Raw genomic sequence first — 20407 nt, forward strand, 5'->3', positions numbered from 1 at the left:
AATAACAAAGTTACTGAGGTTTATTTTAAAAATACACGTTTAATTTGCCAGACTAAACCCATTTCTGCAAAAAGACAAAAAGGGAAACTATATTACTTCTTTTTTTCTGATTTCATATATATTAGATTTTTTACATGTGTATGTTTTTTATCGCTAAAAGGAAGATTTGGGAACTTATAGCAGAGCACAGATGACAACATGTTTGCTCGAGACAGCGCAAGCTAGCACTAAAGGTAAAGCTAATCTTTACATTATAGCGATGACGCTGGTAGTGATGATTCTCTCAGACCAATCAATGATCTACGGTGTTTTCGTGTCACGTTTGGTATCAGCTTGGATCGCTTGGAACCCCAACCGAGGTGGTACTAAAAAAAGTATCTGGAAGTACGTACTGCAACAGCACCCAATGGAAAAGCTCCCAAAAGTAAGCTGACCCGACCCAAACTAAACCAAACCGTGGGGTACTATGCAATGGAAAAGCGCCATAAGTGGCTGCTGCAGAGGCATCTAAAGGGTTTATGATAAAAAAGACACTTGTGTTGCCAGATCCTCGTATATAATCTCATGTGTAATCAGAGATTACTGTTAAGGGAGTGTCTTGCGTGTATTATGTGAACGTGAGTGTCTCTTTTATCATAAACAGTTTTAACGTGTGTGCAGCAGGCACTTATTTTGACAAAACATGTGATGCACATGGTTCACATGACGCAGCAACACACATGACACTCCGAACACATATTTTGAATTTGCGCCCCTTGGAAGAGCAGTCACGAGCCGCCACTGCAAATGCAATCTTTCAAACTCAATTAAATATGTATTTAAAAAAAAATTGTTAATAGTGCACGAATTGTGTTTAATCTACAGAATACAAACATGGAAACATTTATTAATTATTGGTATTTAAAGCTTATTTCAACTGTTGTAAAGTAGAGGGACACACCACTTACCACCACAAATAATGACCCAGCTCCTGAATTGGGATGCACCTTAAAAAGAAATAGAAATTATTTAATAAGTATTAGATTTGTATTACTTAGGGGTGAAACTGTTGTATGTCAGCCACCACTTACTCAACTATATAAACATCGTTAAACAGTTTATAACCTTTAGTGTACACATCTCTTCTAAAACAAACAAAAACTCTAGAGCTTTCGCTGCGGTCGAATGACCGACTAACTACTGGCGGTCTGGGCCATCGAGCGCCCCTTATGGAAGGTACGTTTATCGGCGCCTATCCGCGCATGCGCATACGAGTCGCGGCCGCAGCGGGTTTTGCTCACAGGGACGCGACGCTGCAGCAGCGGACGAATCCATAGCAACGGCGGATAAACATGAGCTACTACAGCAGGTAAGACACACCGATCCAAACAGTTTTATCAGAAATGATCCAAAAGCGACGCCGGGTCGGGGACTGTTGTGTGCTCGTACCCGCGCGTGTGTGTTACTCGAGTGTCTTTCGGAACTTTTCTGTGTTTTTTTCTGCTGCGGCTCCTGTTGCGTTTCTTGCGCGCTGTAACATCAACCAGAGCTAAAACACAATAAAACACCCGACCATTCACTAAATAAGACAACATCACCATCCGAACAGTTGAAATATGAAGAAAATAGAGAAATGTGTCGTATGAAAGAGAATGAGAGAGTGACGTGAAGGGTGTAACGACAGAGCCTCAGTTAGCAGTGGGATAACGGGGAAGACCACACGACTATCAAGCTTACATAAATGAATATAATAATGGTAAACTATCAATTTATCAAATAAAAACCACCGCAATCGTTTCAGAATGTATATAACGGATTTATAATGAAGACAGTAGATCACTTATTCTGTTAAAGCCCAACAGCAGCGTGACTAAACTGCTCTTATTTATTAAAGCTATTCAAACGTGTATTCATAGTGTGTAATTGTTACAGTTATGTCATTTTTATCAATTATTGCGTAAACAGCTGTAAGTTTGCTGTTCTGACGCAGTCATGCGCGTGTGGCATGACGTCATGATAGTACTGTGTTGATATTTATGATGTCACAATATAACTGCAACACACAACACAATACATGAGTTCATTGTCTTCTGCTTTTTTATTGTTTTATTTCATTCATCAGAGCATTCTGGATTTATCTGCTTCATCAACACTCGGGTGCATGTGTTCCAGCTTAAGATTTCTGCATGTCCTTGACTCCTTCCTCAGCTGATGTGTGTTTGATAAAAGATCATTTTCAGCATCTGCTCTCATTTGTCTCGTGTATATTTTCTCTTCTAAACACTGCTGGGCTGCAACACTCCCTACCTTCCTGTTTTTTCCTAAATTGGATCTCTTTGTGGTTTCCACTAAAGGCACGAAGTGGTTTGAAGATTTATCTGCCGCTTTGTTTGCTTAGCATGCCATATATCTCCAGCATTATAAAAGCCACCTACTTAAGCTGCCTACCAGCTTTTGTTGTGTGTCTTCCTACTGATGAACTGTAGGAAAATCTCTGAGATTACATGAATAAGAATCTAATGTGTAAACTTGTTTTTAAAAGTTTTTTTATCTGATTAACATTCCACGTTTTGCCTGGGTTGTGTTTGAATCACACAGCTTTATAAAACAGTGTTTTTTAAAGATGCAATTTGTATTATCTGCACCGCTTGATGGCGCCAGATCAAATCAATAACAATGACATTGTTTAATGACGCTCTGAAGCAGCGTGGAATTATGGGATTTGTTGTCTTTAACTCAACCGCTGATGGCCATCAATCAGACGTGAACGAGAATCACGTTGACGGATAAGGTAATCAAGTCTTATAAATGTTGCGTTTGATGACATCGTTTATTTCATTATGTAAGTTTATATGTGATGTTCAAAACGAAATTGTTAGTCATAGATGTTACAGTATTAGTCCAAATTCGATGGTTAACACATCACAGAATTAAGTTTTCAACTTACAATCTACAATGGTTTTTCACATAATGTATTGACAGTACAAATCTTATTGTGAAGTGTCTTAAAATGACCATTTATATTGCTTTACAATACCTCTTGATGTGCATATCGTGAAGACGGGTATGCGGGAAGATTACAATCTACACAATAATGTTGTGATCAATATAATAGCATACTTTTTTTGAAGGGTTACGAATCAAAACAACTCACCCATCGCATAAAACACAAGCAGGATCAGAATCTCTGTCTAGTTAAATGTTGTCGCAAAGCTCTCTCTATCCAGATAATGCAACACCAAATTGATCCTCATTCTTTGTCTCGTTTTGTTCCAAACTCTTCTTGGGTCGTTTGGTTGGCCCGTACGCTTACGGGGGCTGTCTTTGCTGACACAACCAGCGGCAGACGGTAAAGAGTAATCCATAAGTCCATAAGCAAGCGCGTAGCCCGACAGGTGCTATCGCATAGTTCCGCATTTGTCCACGACACTGTCTGCGTCCGAAAACTCAAGGCAGTGACTTGTTGCCTCGCTGCCTCATGAGGAAATGACTTCGGAGGCATGAAGGCAGCTCAGAGAAAGGCTTTCCGACGCACTTCAAAGGCAGCGTGTTTGAAATATAAACAGAGAGTGCCTTTGTGATAACTAATCACATATTTGAAAACTACAATACTAATTTCTCACTAGAAATGCAATTAAAATGTGTAAAAAGTGAAAATATACCTTTATTTACACTAAATTTGTGCTCCAGTCGCTTCCTTGGCTGCCATTTTATATTTTCGAACTCGACCACTGTTGTCATGTGGTTTTTACGTCAGTAAAGGCGGTGACAAAGGGTCACATGGATATTAACGTCATTGACAGGAGACTGCACTGCCCCATAACAATGTTTTGAATGGCAATTTTCTCACGATTTTTTAAGTAGTTGAAAACATTACAGATATTGATAGTAATCAGCTGGACAAAATATATAACACTGGCCTAGTGGTTTTTTGACATTTTACTGCAAATGTTTTACAAATTGCACCTTTAAGTGTATTTTTTATTTTTAAATGTGCCATAAACCTTATGGAAGGCAAATCCTAACCAACCACTCTGAAATAAATTACAGCAGAAAAAAAGTGTATGAAAACTGGAAAAAATAAAGTAGATCAGTGTTAAATTACATTCACAAATCACAAAGACAGAAAATGGTGAATGATTTGACAATCTGTGGGTTGGGTCTGATGAATGAGGCTGATAAAGTGTTATTATGTGTAATTATAGTCTGATTAGTCGCCATTAGCTGAATGTGGCTGTACAGTAGAGTCCGCGATTACTATCATCAGGGATGCATGCAAGAGAAAATTACATGCTGGAAACAGACGATTGTGCTTTGCATTTTTTTTATCATTTACATAAAAGATGGCTACTTACCCCTTACTCACTTACAGAAAATGATTTGCTATATATATATCGGTGAACATGCGTCACAGTCCGAGTTTTTAGCCTTTACAGCTCTAATATCCTTCACAAGAATCCTTTTAGAAAGCAGTAATACGATCTCTGATCAATACAGTCTGATCTGAGTGACACACATCAGCACTGATTGTTATGAATCTGTCACAATCTAATTAAGATTCAACCACCTCGCAAACCTGCAACTCATATACACTCACCTAAAGGATTATTAGGAACACCATACTAATACTGTGTTTGACCCCCTTTCGCCTTCAGAACTGCCTTAATTCTACGTGGCATTGATTTAACAAGGTGCTGAAAGCATTCTTTGGAAATGTTGGCCCATATTGATAGGATAGCATCTTGCAGTTGATGGAGATTTGTGGGATGCACATCCAGGGCACGAGGCTCCCGTCCCACCACATCCCAAAGATGCTCTATTGGGTTGAGATCTGGTGACTGTGGGGGCCATTTTAGTACAGTAAACTCATTGTCATGTTCAAGAAACCAATTTGAAATGATTCGAGCTTTGTGACATGGTGCAGTATCCTGCTAGCCTGGTCCAACCAGACTCGTACATTCATTTCATTTGTACAGAGAGTCTGGCCAAATTCTCACTCAACAGAAATCGAGACTCATCAGACCAGGCAACATTTTTCCAGTCTTCAACTGTCCAATTTTGTTGAACTTGTACAAATTGTAGCCTCTTTTTCCTATTTGTAGGGCAGATGAGTGGTACCCGGTGGGGTCTGTAGCCCATCCGCCTCAAGGTTGTGCGTGTTGTGGCTTCACAAATGCTTTGCTGCATACCTCGGTTGTAACGAGTGGTTATTTCGGTCAAAGTTGCTCTTCTATCAGCTTGAATCAGTCGGCCCATTCTCCTCTGATCTATAGCAACAAGGCATTTTCGCCCACAGGACTGCCGCATACTGGATGCTTTTCCCTTTTCACACCATTCTTTGTAAACCCTAGAAATGGTTGTGTGCGAAAATCCCAGTAACTGAGCAGATTGTGAAATACTCAGACCGGCCCGTCTGGCACCAACAACCACGCTACACTCAAAATTGCTTAAATCACCTTTCTTTCCCATTCTGACATTCAGTTTGGAGTTCAAGAGATTGTCTTGACCAGGACCACACCCCTAAATGCATTGAAGCAACTGCCATGTGATTGGTTGATTAGATAATTGCAATAATGAGAAATTGAACAGGTGTTCCTAATAATCCTTTAGGTGAGTGTATATAGCAGTGCAAAAATTTACATTTCACTGAGTATAATAGCGTCTTTAAAACTCATGAAAGGTGAAATGACTGTGTTTGGCACAATCAATCATAGTGCTGGTATGCATCGATGTGTGTGAACGCTCAGATGTGGAAGTGTTTGTAGTTCATAGATGTATCGGTTCCTCATGGGACCCACAGTAGCGTTCTGCTTTTCAAAGGGCGTCTGTGGGGTGTTGTTGTCGTAGTAACCAGTAGCCTTCACCTGAGGGCTGCCGTGCACAAGCTCCCTCATGAACTAAACACAGGTAGAAACGCTTGAACCCGGACCGACACATTCATGACACACACTCAGCATGGACACAATGAAGAGCTCTTCACAGCCCTCTTACAGCCGATGGTCATACAGGTACACACACATCACACACGCTTGCGACACAGAGGCGTACCAAGTCGAAAGTCCTACAGACTGTGTGTTTAGTGTCTGTGTGTGTTATAGGAATTCACAGGAGGACGTATGTTGTGTGTTTGTTAGGTTTGTTTGCAGTAACTTATAAAGTTGACTTGGCTTTTGTTTATATATTTTTTACCAGCGTCTAACTGCACCTCGGCTGCTGATACATAGCAGTTGTGTACATACAATTTATAAAAACATCAATGTTTATTTTCTGTTTATTAACTAGCACATTCACATCCTTGTGACTTTATTTATCATTACTCTATTTAAATTCAATTTAAAGTATTTATATAACACTTTTCACAAGTGTTTATTGTTTCAAAGCAGCTTTACATGAAATACAAACAAAGTAAATGCAGAATAGCAAAGAACAACAAAAGCATTCAAGATTGCACCTTGCCATTTTATACATTATTATACAGTCTAATCGTTTTAGTCTGTTATTAATACATTACACCATTAATATTATTTACTTAATATATATTTGCCTGTAAATATGTGGAAAAATACTTTGTTTTGTAATGCACAATGACAATGAAGTGTTTCTAAGTCTAAGTTTGTTTTCCTTAACACTTGTTTGAGTGTTCAGTTTCCTGAATGTCCATAAATGACATTATTGTTTGCACATGAGTAAATGACTGGACGGATGATGATGTTTGTGTTGTGTATCTCTAATGAGAACTACAGACCCACAGAGAACTGAAGTTTCCACCAAACATGAAAGTCATCATCACACTCTCTGGTGGATTATTAGTGCACTCATTTATACTTCTTTCTTTCACTTCACCCTCTGAGCATTTGTTAGTAGCATATATATGTGTGTGTGTGTGTGTGTGTGTGTGTGTGTGTGTGTGTGTTGAGGGCGATTACCTCATGCGAAGGTAACCATGGCTACACAGGTGTCACATCTGACAGCTTGTGTGTCATCTGATCTTACCTCAGTGAGCATGAAACATTCATACAGGTGCGAAGACTTAAGGCACACGCGCACACACACACACACACACACACACAGTCACACTAGCAGCTGGTGTGAGGTGAGCAGCACACTCATCCTCATCTTCATCCCTGCTGTTCTTTTCACTGACTCATTTTCTCTCCTCTTTGTGTTTTTCTTCTCTCTGTCTGTTTTGTATCGCCATGGAAACGAAGACCCTCAAGTTCATCCAGCTTCGCATCCACAGCCATGACCAGGTACGACACACACACAACACATTCACACTGCCTGTGACGCACCACCGTGATACCAGGATGTTGTGGCTTATTGCCTGGCGTCATGGTTGCTAGGTGATTGCTAGGGTCTTGGTATTAATCGGTCAAAATAGCCAGGTTGAAAAAGAAGTAAAACCGTTCTCCTTAAGAAGGTATCAATTGTCATAGATGAAGCTTGAATTACACACCTCGTGTACTGTAATGCACTAATCTACATTTACTGTACCGCTTTCAGATCCTCTCTTGCACGGAGACTGCATTACTGCGGTTAGAGTACACAGGGTTGAAATATTTCTCACAATAATCACCGTGTTTGTGTGGGCTGTACAGTTTTATGCATGTGTATGGGGGTGTTTTGTGTATTTTTAGATGTAGATGGTGTAGGCGAGGATGTTGGAGACATCGTTTTTACGATAGTATCTTGGTTTGGGTGACTCTTGTTGCCTAGCAACACAACGAGATGACTGACCAACTACTAGCGCTTGTTCAGTCACTGTCACTGTCACACATCAGATTTAGTGAATCACTTCAGGAGTCATGTGGGTTGACTGTGCTTTTATATTGTCTAGTTTTACACACAGTTATGTCTCTAAAAAAGGCAAAGAGTGAAAACTGAATGTAATGCAGGGATTTGCTTCACAAATCAAAATCAGTGCGTTTTTTGTTTGGATTATGAAGTGACACCGTATAAAAATTCAAATAAACAAAAAATCCTACGATTTGAACTTTTTATTACAGAAATAGTGCAAATAAGGCATCTACACAAGGATATAAGTGTTTATGTGTGTTTGTAACGTGTGTATTTTTGTGTGTTTCAGCACATTAGAGGACGACAGTCTGAGCCTCAGACAGCAGAAGCTGGAGAAACAGGTGAGACAAAAACTAAATCCACTCATCATGTGTGAGAAACAGATCATTTTTATGCTATTTTAGAAAAAAAAACATAATTCTGTATGGGGATTACCAGGTACATCATCTGGCTGATTTATGAGACTTTTTGTATTGTAATAACCAAATAACCTTTTAAGTTACTGTGTTAGTAAGGACATTCGGCCCTCACAAATGTTACCAAACCTGTACAAACACATACACACACAGTAAGAGATGTTACAGTGGTGTTTTTAATGTGTCAGCTCTTTTTTTAATGTAAAATGATTCATGTTACGACAGCTGATATTATTTCCTGTGTGAAACAGTGTGAGGGCGTCTATGACCGAAAGTCTCTGTGTCTTCAGCCCTGATTTCTCTTCCTCTCTGCCACTGTCATCCCATCCCTATACACACGCACAAACAGTTGTGGGAACAGATCAGTGTTTATCATCATGAATGACTTGAGCTCATGTGTGTTTGCTGACGCTCTCATTGGCTGTGTGATTGTTCACTTCCTGTGCTTTACATCACTGTCGATTTTCAGTTGGAGTAGATCATTCTTTTGTAATTTGATCATAACTCATCGCTCTTAAGAGGTGTGTTTATCAGTCCTGTGGCTTGTTTTAAAACAAAATTACTTGATTCATCAGTACGTATAAGGTATGAGGAATTTACATTTAAAATTGAATTTTGAATACTGTAAACTGTGCGTGAATGTATTGATGTGTTTGTGTTGTGTAGCCTAATTGCTTATATGAAATCTTAACTTACATCACTTATTTTTCAGCATCATAATGTTATTATTATCAACATTATTAAAAAAATAAAAAAAACAAAAATATTACAGTTACAAGTGCTTAATGTATATATTGTGTGTATACAGTGTACTGTGTATACAGTGAAATATTATTATATTGTTAAAGATTGGCATGGAAGCCAGTAAAAATATCTTATATAATTAATATAATTAAAACTAGTGATATACCGATACGTTATAGTGACCTCTATATTGGCCGACAGCGTTGGGGGTAACGCATTACAAGTAACGTGCATTACGTTATAATATTACTTTTCTGAAGTAACGAGTAACACATTACTTTTTAAATGTACACATTAATATTTGAGTTACTTTTTTTAAAAAGTAATGCAAGTTACTTTTTTAGTTTCATTAATTCTACTACTAATTATAATTAAATTCGTTAAACTAAACTAGTCACATTATGTACTCTATGCGTACACGCCTACGTGGGAACCGTTTGAGTCAGAAACTGAGATAGGGGGCCAGAGCTCGACATTTTTGTGTAGAAATATGCAATTTCTGAATGCAGAACTTTTCAGTCATAAAAACGACCTGCAAGGCTTGAAAAAGATCAAGCCTCAGCCAAGAAAAAGTAACGCAAAAGTTACTAAAAAGTAACGTAAGCATTACTTTCCATGAAAAGTAACTAAGTAACGCAATTCGTTTTTTGGGAGAAATATTGTAATATTGTAATGCATTACTTTTAAAAGTAACTTTCCCCAACACTGTTGGCCGATATTTGTAAAATGTATTATCGGCATCGGTGTTCCTTAAAAGTGTTGTTTGCAATGAAAAGAAACTCTGATGTAAAGCCAAAGACTGGCTGACTGTAAAATGATCAAACATGAATTATTAACGTTTTAATGTGAAGCTGCATATGTGACACTAAACAACACTCTGGTGTACAGTTAAATCTGTCATCCACAGTACATATTTCTTGTAGACATTTTTCAAGTACTTAAAAATTGTATGTTTATATAATGCATATCAAATGTTTACTTAGTTTCAACAATTGTTTCTCATTTTGCTTGTTTCTCATTTACTTGGGTTATATCGGTTTCATATGGGCCAATCGGCCACATTGCTTTCTCAATATCGGTTTTGGAATCTGCAATAAAAAAAACCATAGCGGTCAACTGACTAAATAAAAAAATATGTAAAATAAGATTTAAACTACAGGCCGTCAGAAACACAGTGAAGGACAGTAGCTCTATGTTCAGTTTCCATAGAAACATGAGCATCTTTATGTCCTACTGTATTACCCAGACTCCCTGTGAGCCTGACTCATGATGATCTGATTAGATATTCTTACAGAACCATTACACTGCCTCTGGACACATTAACCCGCAGCTAAACACAGGCGACATCTCGATTTTAGGGTTTTCACCTTTTGTGCTGAACTGTGCTCAGGATAAGAAAACAATTGTTATTGCAACAGTAATGAATGAGTGTGGTAATGTCATTGTTTTGTCCACAGAGGGCGCTGTTGGAGCAGAAACAGAGGAGGAAACGTCAAGAACCACTAATGGTGCAGCCGAATCCAGAGGGTCGTCCACGGCGCTCGCGACCCCGCCGCAGTGAGGAGCAGGCGCCCCTCGTAGAGCCCCACGTCAATACGGCCAGTGACATCATCTTAGACGGTGAGCTTTTCACATGCTCATCATAAATGTGTGATATTTCATTTATCTTCAATCCGATCTCTCCCAAAGCTCTCGCACACTTTTACTTGTTACTGATATCTTTTGTTGGCCCTTCTTTCTCTTTTTCAGCAATTTTCTCTGTGTTATATAGAAATGTCAATGCATTTTATGGTATTTTTCATGCATTATATTTCTCCTAATTCTGCAATGCGTTTAGATGTAAATGCTATTAAATATAATTTGTGCTGTATTTATTTATTTTATTTTATGTCGATTGATTAAACAAAACCTCATAAATCGGTTTATACTGTTTTTAGTAGCTGTTTTTTTTTTACTGTGTTTTATGGATTAATTTAATGTGAATGTGTTGGTCGAACAGGTATTGATGGGCCTGCGTCATTGCTGAGTTCAGAGGGTCCAGATCTGGGCAGTAAAATCCAGGTTCTGTCAGTCGGTCCACCACCGCAGCTGTCGCTCCCAACCACAGAAGAGCCCGAGACAGACGCCGATACTGAAACTCTGCTCGAACCCAAAACAGACATACACACACTGCTGCAGAGACGCGGTGAGACACACACAACAAATTGGACATGGACATAATATACAGCAGAAGACTGTGCCATTATTTAGACTGTGGCTTTAACTCTGCTGTACTGAAATCTCATTGGTTCTCATCACTTAAAATGGGGTTAAAACTTGTGTTAAACCGATGAACAGGTGTTGTGTGTCATAGGGTTACTATAGTGTATTATAGTATAAGTGTTTAGCTTTTATACGTTTTATACATTTAGCTTTTTTACATAGGAGTTCAAACGTTATTTCTTAGTTCTACTACAAGGGCATTTTCTCTGGTAAATATTTACAAAAAGGTCAAAGCTAGCAGACACAGTCATTCTCTAGTGTGGTGGTTAGTTGACACTGTGTGTGTGTCTCAGGAGATTGATTGTAAATGACAGAGCTTCATCTTCTGCTCCTCAAACCTTCTGTTTCTCTCAGGACTCTCTGCCAGCATGAACTATGATGAGGCGAGCGAGGATGATGAAGATGAAGAGAGAAGCCGCTCTCTCTCACCGCATACTGAAAGCACAAGGCCCGCGTCTGCGTCCAGCACTCAATCCACCACGGTAAGGGGCTGCGTAAGGCTAAATCTTAACTTTCATTTAAAAATAATTGCACATAAAACCGAATTATCAAGAGACAGAAATGAAAATCCACATCACGCTCATTCACTTGGCTCGTATTGTTGCTGTAACGTCTCAGTGTTTTTTCAGGAGTGCGTTCCTCTAAATTCCCCGTCCGCTGAGGGCACCTCCATTGAGGTGGATAATCTGGAGGAGTTTGTGCTCCGTCCGGCACCACGAGGAGTCACGGTGAAGTGTCGCATCTCGCGGGATAAGAAGGGCATGGACCGCGGCCTCTACCCTACGTACTTCATGCACCTCGAGAGGGAAGACGGCAAGAAGGTGATGATCTGTTAAAGTCTCGTGCTTCTGCTCGCTTTAGGCTTCTTTTGCTCACACTCCCTTTCTCTTCAGGTGTTTTTATTGGCTGGACGGAAGAGGAAAAAGAGCAAAACATCAAACTATCTGATCTCAGTAGATGCCACAGATCTGTCTCGTGAGGGCGAGAGCTTTATAGGAAAACTGAGGTGAGGCCAAAAGTAAACTTCTTTCAAGTGTTAAGATCCATCTCAACTGATCCGATCAGTTTTTAGTAACGCAAATTCACATTTTTAAAATTATTAAAATAATTAAATTAATTTTAAATTTGCACAGGCACACTTTTTTAACAAAACATCTGTTTGTAAGGTGTTTGTCATAGATATATACAATAGATGTCGCCTTGGGGCTCTGAGCATGTGTCAAAACCGCCGCCATCTTGGAACAGGGGTCTTGTCATAGGAAGTAGCTAGGTAAAGCTGCTATCTCTGACTGTACTTCGAATTCATGGACGATGTCGGACTTTTGTGCTGCATATTGATGTTAGGGCTACTAGTACTATGCATTATAGTTAGAAAAGTAAATTTTTTATAAAATCAAAACTTTTATTTTTTCCTGGACTCAATGCTAAATACATGTCTGACTGTTGAAACGAACCAAAAGAAAAACTAGAAAATCGCATTCATGACGATTTATGGTGATTTTATTTCTGTTACACCATTGCCTACAATGACACTGATGAGGGGTTCCCCTGTTTCAAGATGGCGGCTCTATTTGAAGCATTCGGTCCAATGAACTGCTGTAGCCAAGGCGAGATCTAGTGTACATATCTATGGGTGTTTGTAACAGAAGCCTTCAGGGTTTCTGGCAGAATATTTGTTAGTTAAGGTGGTAGGGTTGGGCGGGTGTGCGTGGCACTCAAAGGGGCGGGGCGTACACGTAACAAAGAAAATATTTTTATTTAAAACACTCAAATAAAACTTAATTTTGAAGAAACTATGACAGAAAATGAACACATACTAGATTAATAATGAATTAAATGTATTTAACAGATACCTCTAATGAAAATAGCTCCGTGATGAAGTGAAACTAAAGGGTTAATAAACACAAACTGAAGCAGATGTTGTAGAACGTCTGGCGAACGATGATAGATCGCGAAGATTGTAAAAACTGATTATTTCCCACTATTAATGACATTATCTTAAAGGAGTGTAACTACTGTAGCATGTAAATAATGCACATAAATAACGTGAGCAAGAGCGCTCAACAATTATATCGACCTATTGTTAGCTAGCAGGTTGCTCAAACAAAAATCACCAGCTAACTTACTTTAAATTCGCAAGAACTATAGACTAATACAATAACAGGCTTAAATTAAAGCTGCAAGCAGCATTTGCCGGGTTTCGAGCATTAAAGCACGTCAAAGACCTCACACGTCGTCAACCAGGCTGATCCAGCATCCACAAAAACGAAAGAGATGGTCAGAAACGGTTCATACAGACTATGTATGCTTAAACACACGTGCACCTATAGAACTATTTTGGTTTTTCACAATTTTCGGCCATTTCTGATGGAGATTTTAATATAACGCCAATAGAGTTTTTTGTTCAGAAGCCATTGCATTGTTCTTCCTATGGTGTTTTCGAATCGATAGGAGTTACGGTTACGAAGCTATTAGTGATTGTTTTTAATGTGGTAAAACGTAATTCGAAACCAGGCATGTTTGGTATCATAGGATTCGAAAACAATTCAGGATCATATAAAAGCAATTCCCATGGAAATTCGTTGATCACAGATAAAGTTATAGGCTTATAAAGTGTAACCGTTGGATAATCACAGTATGTAATGCCATCTTTCCCGTTATAGCCCCACCTATTGTCCGATCGGCAAGCTTTTTATATCACGACCTCAGACCGATGGCCTTCATATACTATTCAAGCCCCGTGATGATATCTCAAACCCCTCTCGAGTTATGGCCATTTAAATGTTCTAAGCTCCGCTCATTTATGTTTTTGGCCACTCCTTTCGTGTATGAATACAAATTTCAAATTTTTTTGATAATTATTTATATTCACACTCCACAGAATCAATCAGCTTTGGTTATGTTCCGATCGGGCGAAAAACCTAGGACTAGTTCGCAAAAGTAGGTTTTGAAGGTTATCACCAATAACTCACAAACAGTTTGATTGACAGCAACGCTTCAAGAGGAAAGTTGTTCACCATGGGCAGATCTATCATATGATGTCATGTTTGTGTGTGTATGTCAAACGTCACGTGATACAGGCACTGAAATATGTTATTACGCCCCCTAGTGGCCAAATGACACCGTAATTCTTACAGACCTTCAGGAGCAGTACACGAAGAAGCACAGTGCGTTTCGTTCCGATCGACTTTGGTTAACCCTGTCAAATCAGTCCTCAACCTTCATTGGCCAATGACGGCCATGTTTTTGGAGATACGCCAATGTCCTTCCACACCCTCATGGTACATTGCAAAAAGACACACCATACCAAATATTGAGAGTATCGGGCAAATGGTTGTGTAGTAATAGCCATTCCCGAGCTCAAGCCTGTTATAGCACCACCTAGTGGCCAAAATACGCATCTTTTTTACTGTGTCCCCGGAGTGAGCTGGTACATATGTGTACAAAACCTCGTTAAGATATCTCAAACGGTTCACGAGTTATATCCATTTTAGTGACGATAGGCTACTTCCTGTATGGAGCTTTGGCGCCCCTTAGTGACCCTAAAGCGAAATTTCAAAATCTGTTCGATAATTATTTACCTACTCACTCCACAGATTTCTCCTGCATTGGAACGATTCCGATCGGGCAAAAAACCTAGGAGTAGTTCGCAAAAGTAGGATTTGAAGGTTATCACCAATAACTCACGAACCGTTTGATTGACAGCAACGCTTCAAGAGGCAAAGTTGTTCACCATGGGCAGATCTATCATATGATGTCATGTTTGTGTGTGTATGTCAAACGTCACGTGATACAGGCACCGAAATATGGTATTACGCCCCCTAGTGGCCAAATGACACCGTAAATCTTACAGACCTTCATGAGCAGTACACGAAGAAGCACAGTGCGTTTCGTTCCGATCGACCTTCATTAACCCTGTCAAATCAGTCCTCAACTTTCATTGGCCGATGACGGCCATGTTTTTGGAGATACGCCAATGTCCTTCCAGACCCTCATGGTACATTGCACAAAGACACACCATAGCAAATATTAAGTGTATCGGGCTAACGGTTGTGTAGTAATAGCCATTCCCGAGCTAAAGCCTGTTATAGCGCCACCTAGTGGCCAAAATCTGCATCTTTTTTACTGTCACACCGGAGTGAGCTGGTACACATGTGTACCAAACCTCGTTAAGATATCTCAAACCGTTTATGAGTTATATCCATTTCAGTGACGATAGGCTACTTCCTGTATGGAGTTTTGGCACCCCTTAGTGACCCTGAAGCGAAATTTCAAATTCTGTTCGATAATTATTTACCTACTCACTCCACAGATTTCTCCTGCGTTGGAACGATTCCGATCGGGCGAAAAACCTAGGACTAGTTCATTTTGGCTAGAAATGCATATTATGCAAATTAGCGAAAAATTTGCATACCGGAAATGAAATCGGAGATATACATTTTTTAAGTTTGGAGCCAGGGATTACAATGGTACCAAATACTTGAGTGTCTGATGTCCTGTTTAGGAGTTATGAGCCCCAACGCGTCGGGCATTGCTATAGCGCCACCTATGGGCCAATTTGGCTGATTCACTGTATCTGAGTAGCGAGCTAATATGCAACCAGTTGACCAAGTGGCAAGTTTCTACGACTTACGGTTTGTGCTGGGCGACGCGTTTTATGGCGGAAAAATAATAATAATAATAATAATTAAAGCTGCAAGCAGCATTTACCGGGTTTCGAGCATTAAAGCACGTCAAAGACGTCAGACATCGTCGACCAGGCTGATCCAGCATCCACAAAAACAAAAGAGGTGGTCAGAAACGGTTCATACAGACTATGTATGCTTAAACACGCGTGCACCTATAGGACAAACATGTCACGTCCTTAATGTGAAGTCATTCGCAGCTACCAGACACACGTGTTCAAAGTTGTCAGCAAAAAAGGTGTTATCATTCAGTGAAATGTCTCCCTCTCTTCTCACGAAACATTGACAAACAGAACACTGAAGGAAATGTTTGTGGTGCTTGCAGTGGTAAAACTTGGGTCACAAAATGTTAAAATAGTGTTAATGAGTCAAAAGAGCCGAACCCCATGTCTCTACGATGTTCTGATACAGAGATACAGCTCTTGTTAAATGGTTGCTAGGGTATTCTCATTGGTTGCTAGTGACTGAATTGCAATCCACCAATGATTATACTCAAAGCCATGAAAGACATTATCCATGATGACTCATGATTTTAGATGTAAGGTTGCAGTATTTTTAAGTGAAAAAAACAAATAACCACTAGGTGGCGCTAAGACAGACTCGTGCATGCAACCTCAGGTCATGACTGTGTTACTTGTAGCTAGAATCACGGCTATTCACTTTAGTTTAGTAAAGAAACAGTTGTATGACCATTGGGCTTACTCAATGTCAAAGGTTTTGTTCAATTATGAGGCCAACTAGTGGTGCAGGCATACCATTTTTTTTGTATTGCCTCAGACTCTGCTCAGACATCAGCGTATCAAATTTGGTGAAAAAATGTCATTTCGTTGCAGAGTTATAAGCATTTATATCTAAAAAACACAAAAAATGCATGTAATTTTTCGTTTTTTGCAATTTTCGGCCATTTCTGATGGAAATTTTAACATAACACTAATAGAACTTTTTGTTCAGAAGTTCAAGTTAATTTCTTCCTATGGTTATTTCGAGTCGATCGGAATAACCCTCGCGGAGTTATTCACGCATGTTTTTTAAGCGCTATTTTGCTGTGCAGGGCTAACCGTAAGGCGAAACCTGGCATGTTTGGTATCGTTGGACTCGGCAACAATTCAAAATTCTTAGTAAAAAAGTCCCATGAAAATACGTCAAACTCAGCCTAAGTTATAAGCATTTACATGATTTGTCTGGCCACTAGGTGGCGCTGTGACGAAACGAGGCACGCAACCTCAAGCCATGACTGTCATCACAAATACCAAGTGTCGTGTTGATACTTCATTTCTGTCCCCAGTTATAGCCAAAAAAGTCCAATTGGCTGCGTACACTTCAGACGTTTGGGCTTGGCATATCGACCGTGAGTCGAAAGTTCAACTTTTTTTTAATAATTATTGATATTCGAACTCCAAGGAACATTTTAGCACTGGAACGATTCCGATCGAGCGAAAAACCTAGGACTAGTTCGTTTTTATTTTTTTCGACAAAATCGGAAATAGCGGAAAATTTTTAATGACGGAAATGAAATCGGAGATATACATTTTTTAAGTTTGGAGCCAGGGATTACAATGATACCAAACACGTGAGTGTCTGATGTCCGGTTTAGGAGTTATGAGGCCCAACGCGTCGGGCATTGCTATAGCGCCACCTATGGGCCGATTTGGCTGATTCACTGTATCTGAGTAGCCTGCTAATATACAACCAGTTGACCAAGTGGCAAGTTTCTACGACTTACGGTTTGGGCTGGGCGACGCGTTTTAAGGCGGAAAAATAATAATAATAATAAAACAGACAAATACAATAGTTTTCAGCACTTTGTGCTCGAAACCCTAATAATAATAATAATAATAATAAAACAGACAAATACAATAGGTTTTCAGCACTTCGTGCTCGAAACCCTAATAAACCCAAAACATAAGTCTATTTACAGTTCTCACGGACACGCGTTTTATCAACTGGCTATCCTCCAGACAGTTGACGGACCATTTCGGCTGTGTGGCATACGTGCCCACTCGCGGAGTGAAGCCCATCCACGCTATTCTCTGAGATGCACATGCAAAAGCGATTTTTTTTTTTGGACAACCTAGTTAAGGCGGCAGGGTTTCCTAGCTTAGGCGGGCCACCCGAACTGCAAAGTGCTGTTGGAAACCCTGGCCTTGGTAGAGGACCTTTAGTCAAGATTTTATGTTATAACTGCGGCAGAAGTGTCCTGCATGGCCATTCTGTAATGTCAAGGGTACACAGGTGTGTGCTGATGTTGAGTGTTTCCTGAGGTCTAATCTGATGGGAACTAAGTTCACTGTCTATGATAACGGCACCAACCCTACGAAAAACCCAGGAGCTCTGCTGGAAGAAAACAACACACGACAGGAGCTCGCTGCTATCTGCTACGTGAGTCTAGGGAGATTTACTCTCTCACACACACGCAAGCTTTCGGTGTCTCTTATCTCGCCCAGTGTTTATTGATGTGTTTGCTTTCTTCTCAGGAGACTAATGTTCTTGGATTTAAGGGCCCGCGAAAGATGACTGTGATTATTCCTGGCATGAACATGAATTTTGAACGGGTTCCGGTTCGACCCGCATGCGTGAGTGCTCACGTCTGTCAATCAAATCATCATTAAGAGCATAGAGACTGTGATGGGACTGAAGCAATGATGCATGAATCTGTGTGTGTGTGTCTGTGCATTAGGATCAGGAGTCTCTGCTGAATAAATGGCAGAATCATTCGCTGGAGAATCTGATAGAGCTACACAATAAAGCCCCGGTGTGGAACGACGACACGCAGTCTTACGTGCTGAACTTTCATGGCAGGGTCACGCAGGCCTCCGTCAAGAACTTTCAGATTGTCCACGACAACGACCGTAAGTTATCTAAGTTGCGGTGTCTGGTCTCACTCGCTGTGTTGAGTTGACTAAGCAATAATACTGATACTAGATGGGGTGTCTGCATTGATTGTCTATTGGTGTGTTTTCAGCTGACTACATTGTGATGCAGTTTGGTCGGGTGGCAGAAGACATCTTCACTCTGGACTTTAACTACCCCATGTGTGCTCTGCAAGCCTTTGCTATCGGCCTGTCCAGCTTTGACAGCAAGCTTGCCTGCGAATGACCTGTGACCTTTTAAAAGCCCAACACGTCTCTACATAAAACACACACCTCTTCCACTCCGGGGCACAAGAGCACGATTCATCCCTGCGGACGGCAGGTGAACAGAGGATTTGTGCTTCAACATCACAAAGTAGAGAAATGAGAAGCTGAAGTATGTTTTGAAATCATGTCGTTCGAGTTATTGTTGTGGATGATCGTTACACCATAAACGAATGCTTTAATGGACCAATAGAAAGAAACAAAGGATATTCTTTCTTAAACTAAGAGACTTTAGATTTTCAGTTTATCTCCTTTGGTGTTTTGTGTGTTAAAAATGTCATTGTTATCATAAAATTGTCAATAACACACTTGGGTCATGCATGCCTGTTATTTAACATTTTTCATACATTCCTCCCTTATTTGGTTCCACTCTGCATTGTCTAATAGTAATGTTTTACAGAAATACAGTGCAAACTTGTATCGTTGTAATGAGAATTACAAGAAAATCTAACAGTTAACATTGCATTACAGTAATGAGAATTTAATCATTCTCTTAATAATGTCACGAATGTCATTTTTTATTTGATGATATATTATCATTTGAAAACAAAAACATGTTTTTGTGAAATTCAAGCAATGACCCTATTTTTGGATGATGTTGATGTATTTTTACAATTATGTCATAGGTAATACAGAGTTTTTAATTTTAATGAATTTGTTTTGAGAGATTACTAAATCTAAGAGGAAACTTTGATAATGTCCTCCAGATTCATGAGGAGAAAGTGTTTTTCCTCACTGTGTTCAACTGACATTTTTCAGAAAATCCTTCGGGTTATTATGGCTGCTGCATGGATTGTGAAAGTTGCCTTAATATGTTGCTGTAAGTGTAAATAGTGCCTGAAAACATGTCATGTCATGAAAGAGTGTTTACATCATGAAAAAAAAGGGATTTTCAAGCACATTTCTTTCTGCCTATTGCGCAAGTTTTTATTAATGTGATTGATGTTTGTGTAGATATTCATTGTGTATGGTGTCAGTCAGACGAGAGTGTCCTGATAAAAACGGCAGAAATACAGTTTTTAAGCGTCATAAATATTTAACAAATGCATTCATTTGGATCCGAACAATGTGACAGACTTGTCTGAAAATAATAAAATTATTTGTCAGTGAAAATCAAATGCTATGACTATTATTTTTATATTTCTATATTCATGTTCACCTAATTTGATCAACAAACAAAAATGGTTTTCATTTCCTAAGTGATATGATTAGTGTATTTCTATTCTGCCATGCTTCTAATGAGAGTTTATGTTATATCTATTAATATAGCATATTAATTATTATTACTACAGCCAGTGACATTGATATGAAGATGACCATGACGATGAGTTTGATTAAAGCGCTATGAATCGTAATCAAATTACCATGAGAGAGAAAAGAGGTGAGGCAT

The 20407-nt window shown here is 39.4% G+C and overlaps 1 protein-coding gene across 5 annotated transcripts; it reads left to right on the plus strand.

The window, feature by feature from the left end:
- The first annotated feature begins 1203 nt into the window (after nucleotides 1–1203).
- tulp3 (TUB like protein 3) lies at nucleotides 1204–20135 on the plus strand. 5 transcript variants are annotated; one of them, XM_055190439.2, is made up of 12 exons: nucleotides 1204–1348; nucleotides 7188–7229; nucleotides 8066–8117; nucleotides 10394–10556; nucleotides 10936–11121; nucleotides 11553–11680; nucleotides 11828–12019; nucleotides 12092–12204; nucleotides 18145–18262; nucleotides 18358–18456; nucleotides 18561–18732; nucleotides 18846–20135. In XM_055190439.2, the coding sequence occupies exons 1-12, from the start codon at nucleotides 1332–1334 to the stop codon at nucleotides 18977–18979; spliced, it is 1416 nt and encodes a 471-aa protein (XP_055046414.2). In that variant the 5' UTR covers nucleotides 1204–1331; the 3' UTR covers nucleotides 18980–20135. The 5 variants fall into 5 exon arrangements, with proteins under 5 accessions (XP_055046414.2, XP_055046413.2, XP_055046411.2 ...); XM_055190438.2 differs by lacking the exon at nucleotides 1204–1348 and adding an exon at nucleotides 5131–5987; XM_055190436.2 differs by lacking the exon at nucleotides 1204–1348 and adding an exon at nucleotides 6908–6999.
- The last annotated feature ends 272 nt before the right edge of the window (nucleotides 20136–20407 follow it).

This window comes from Misgurnus anguillicaudatus, chromosome 1 (assembly GCF_027580225.2).
Source record: "Misgurnus anguillicaudatus chromosome 1, ASM2758022v2, whole genome shotgun sequence".
Lineage (NCBI taxonomy): Eukaryota > Metazoa > Chordata > Actinopteri > Cypriniformes > Cobitidae > Misgurnus > Misgurnus anguillicaudatus.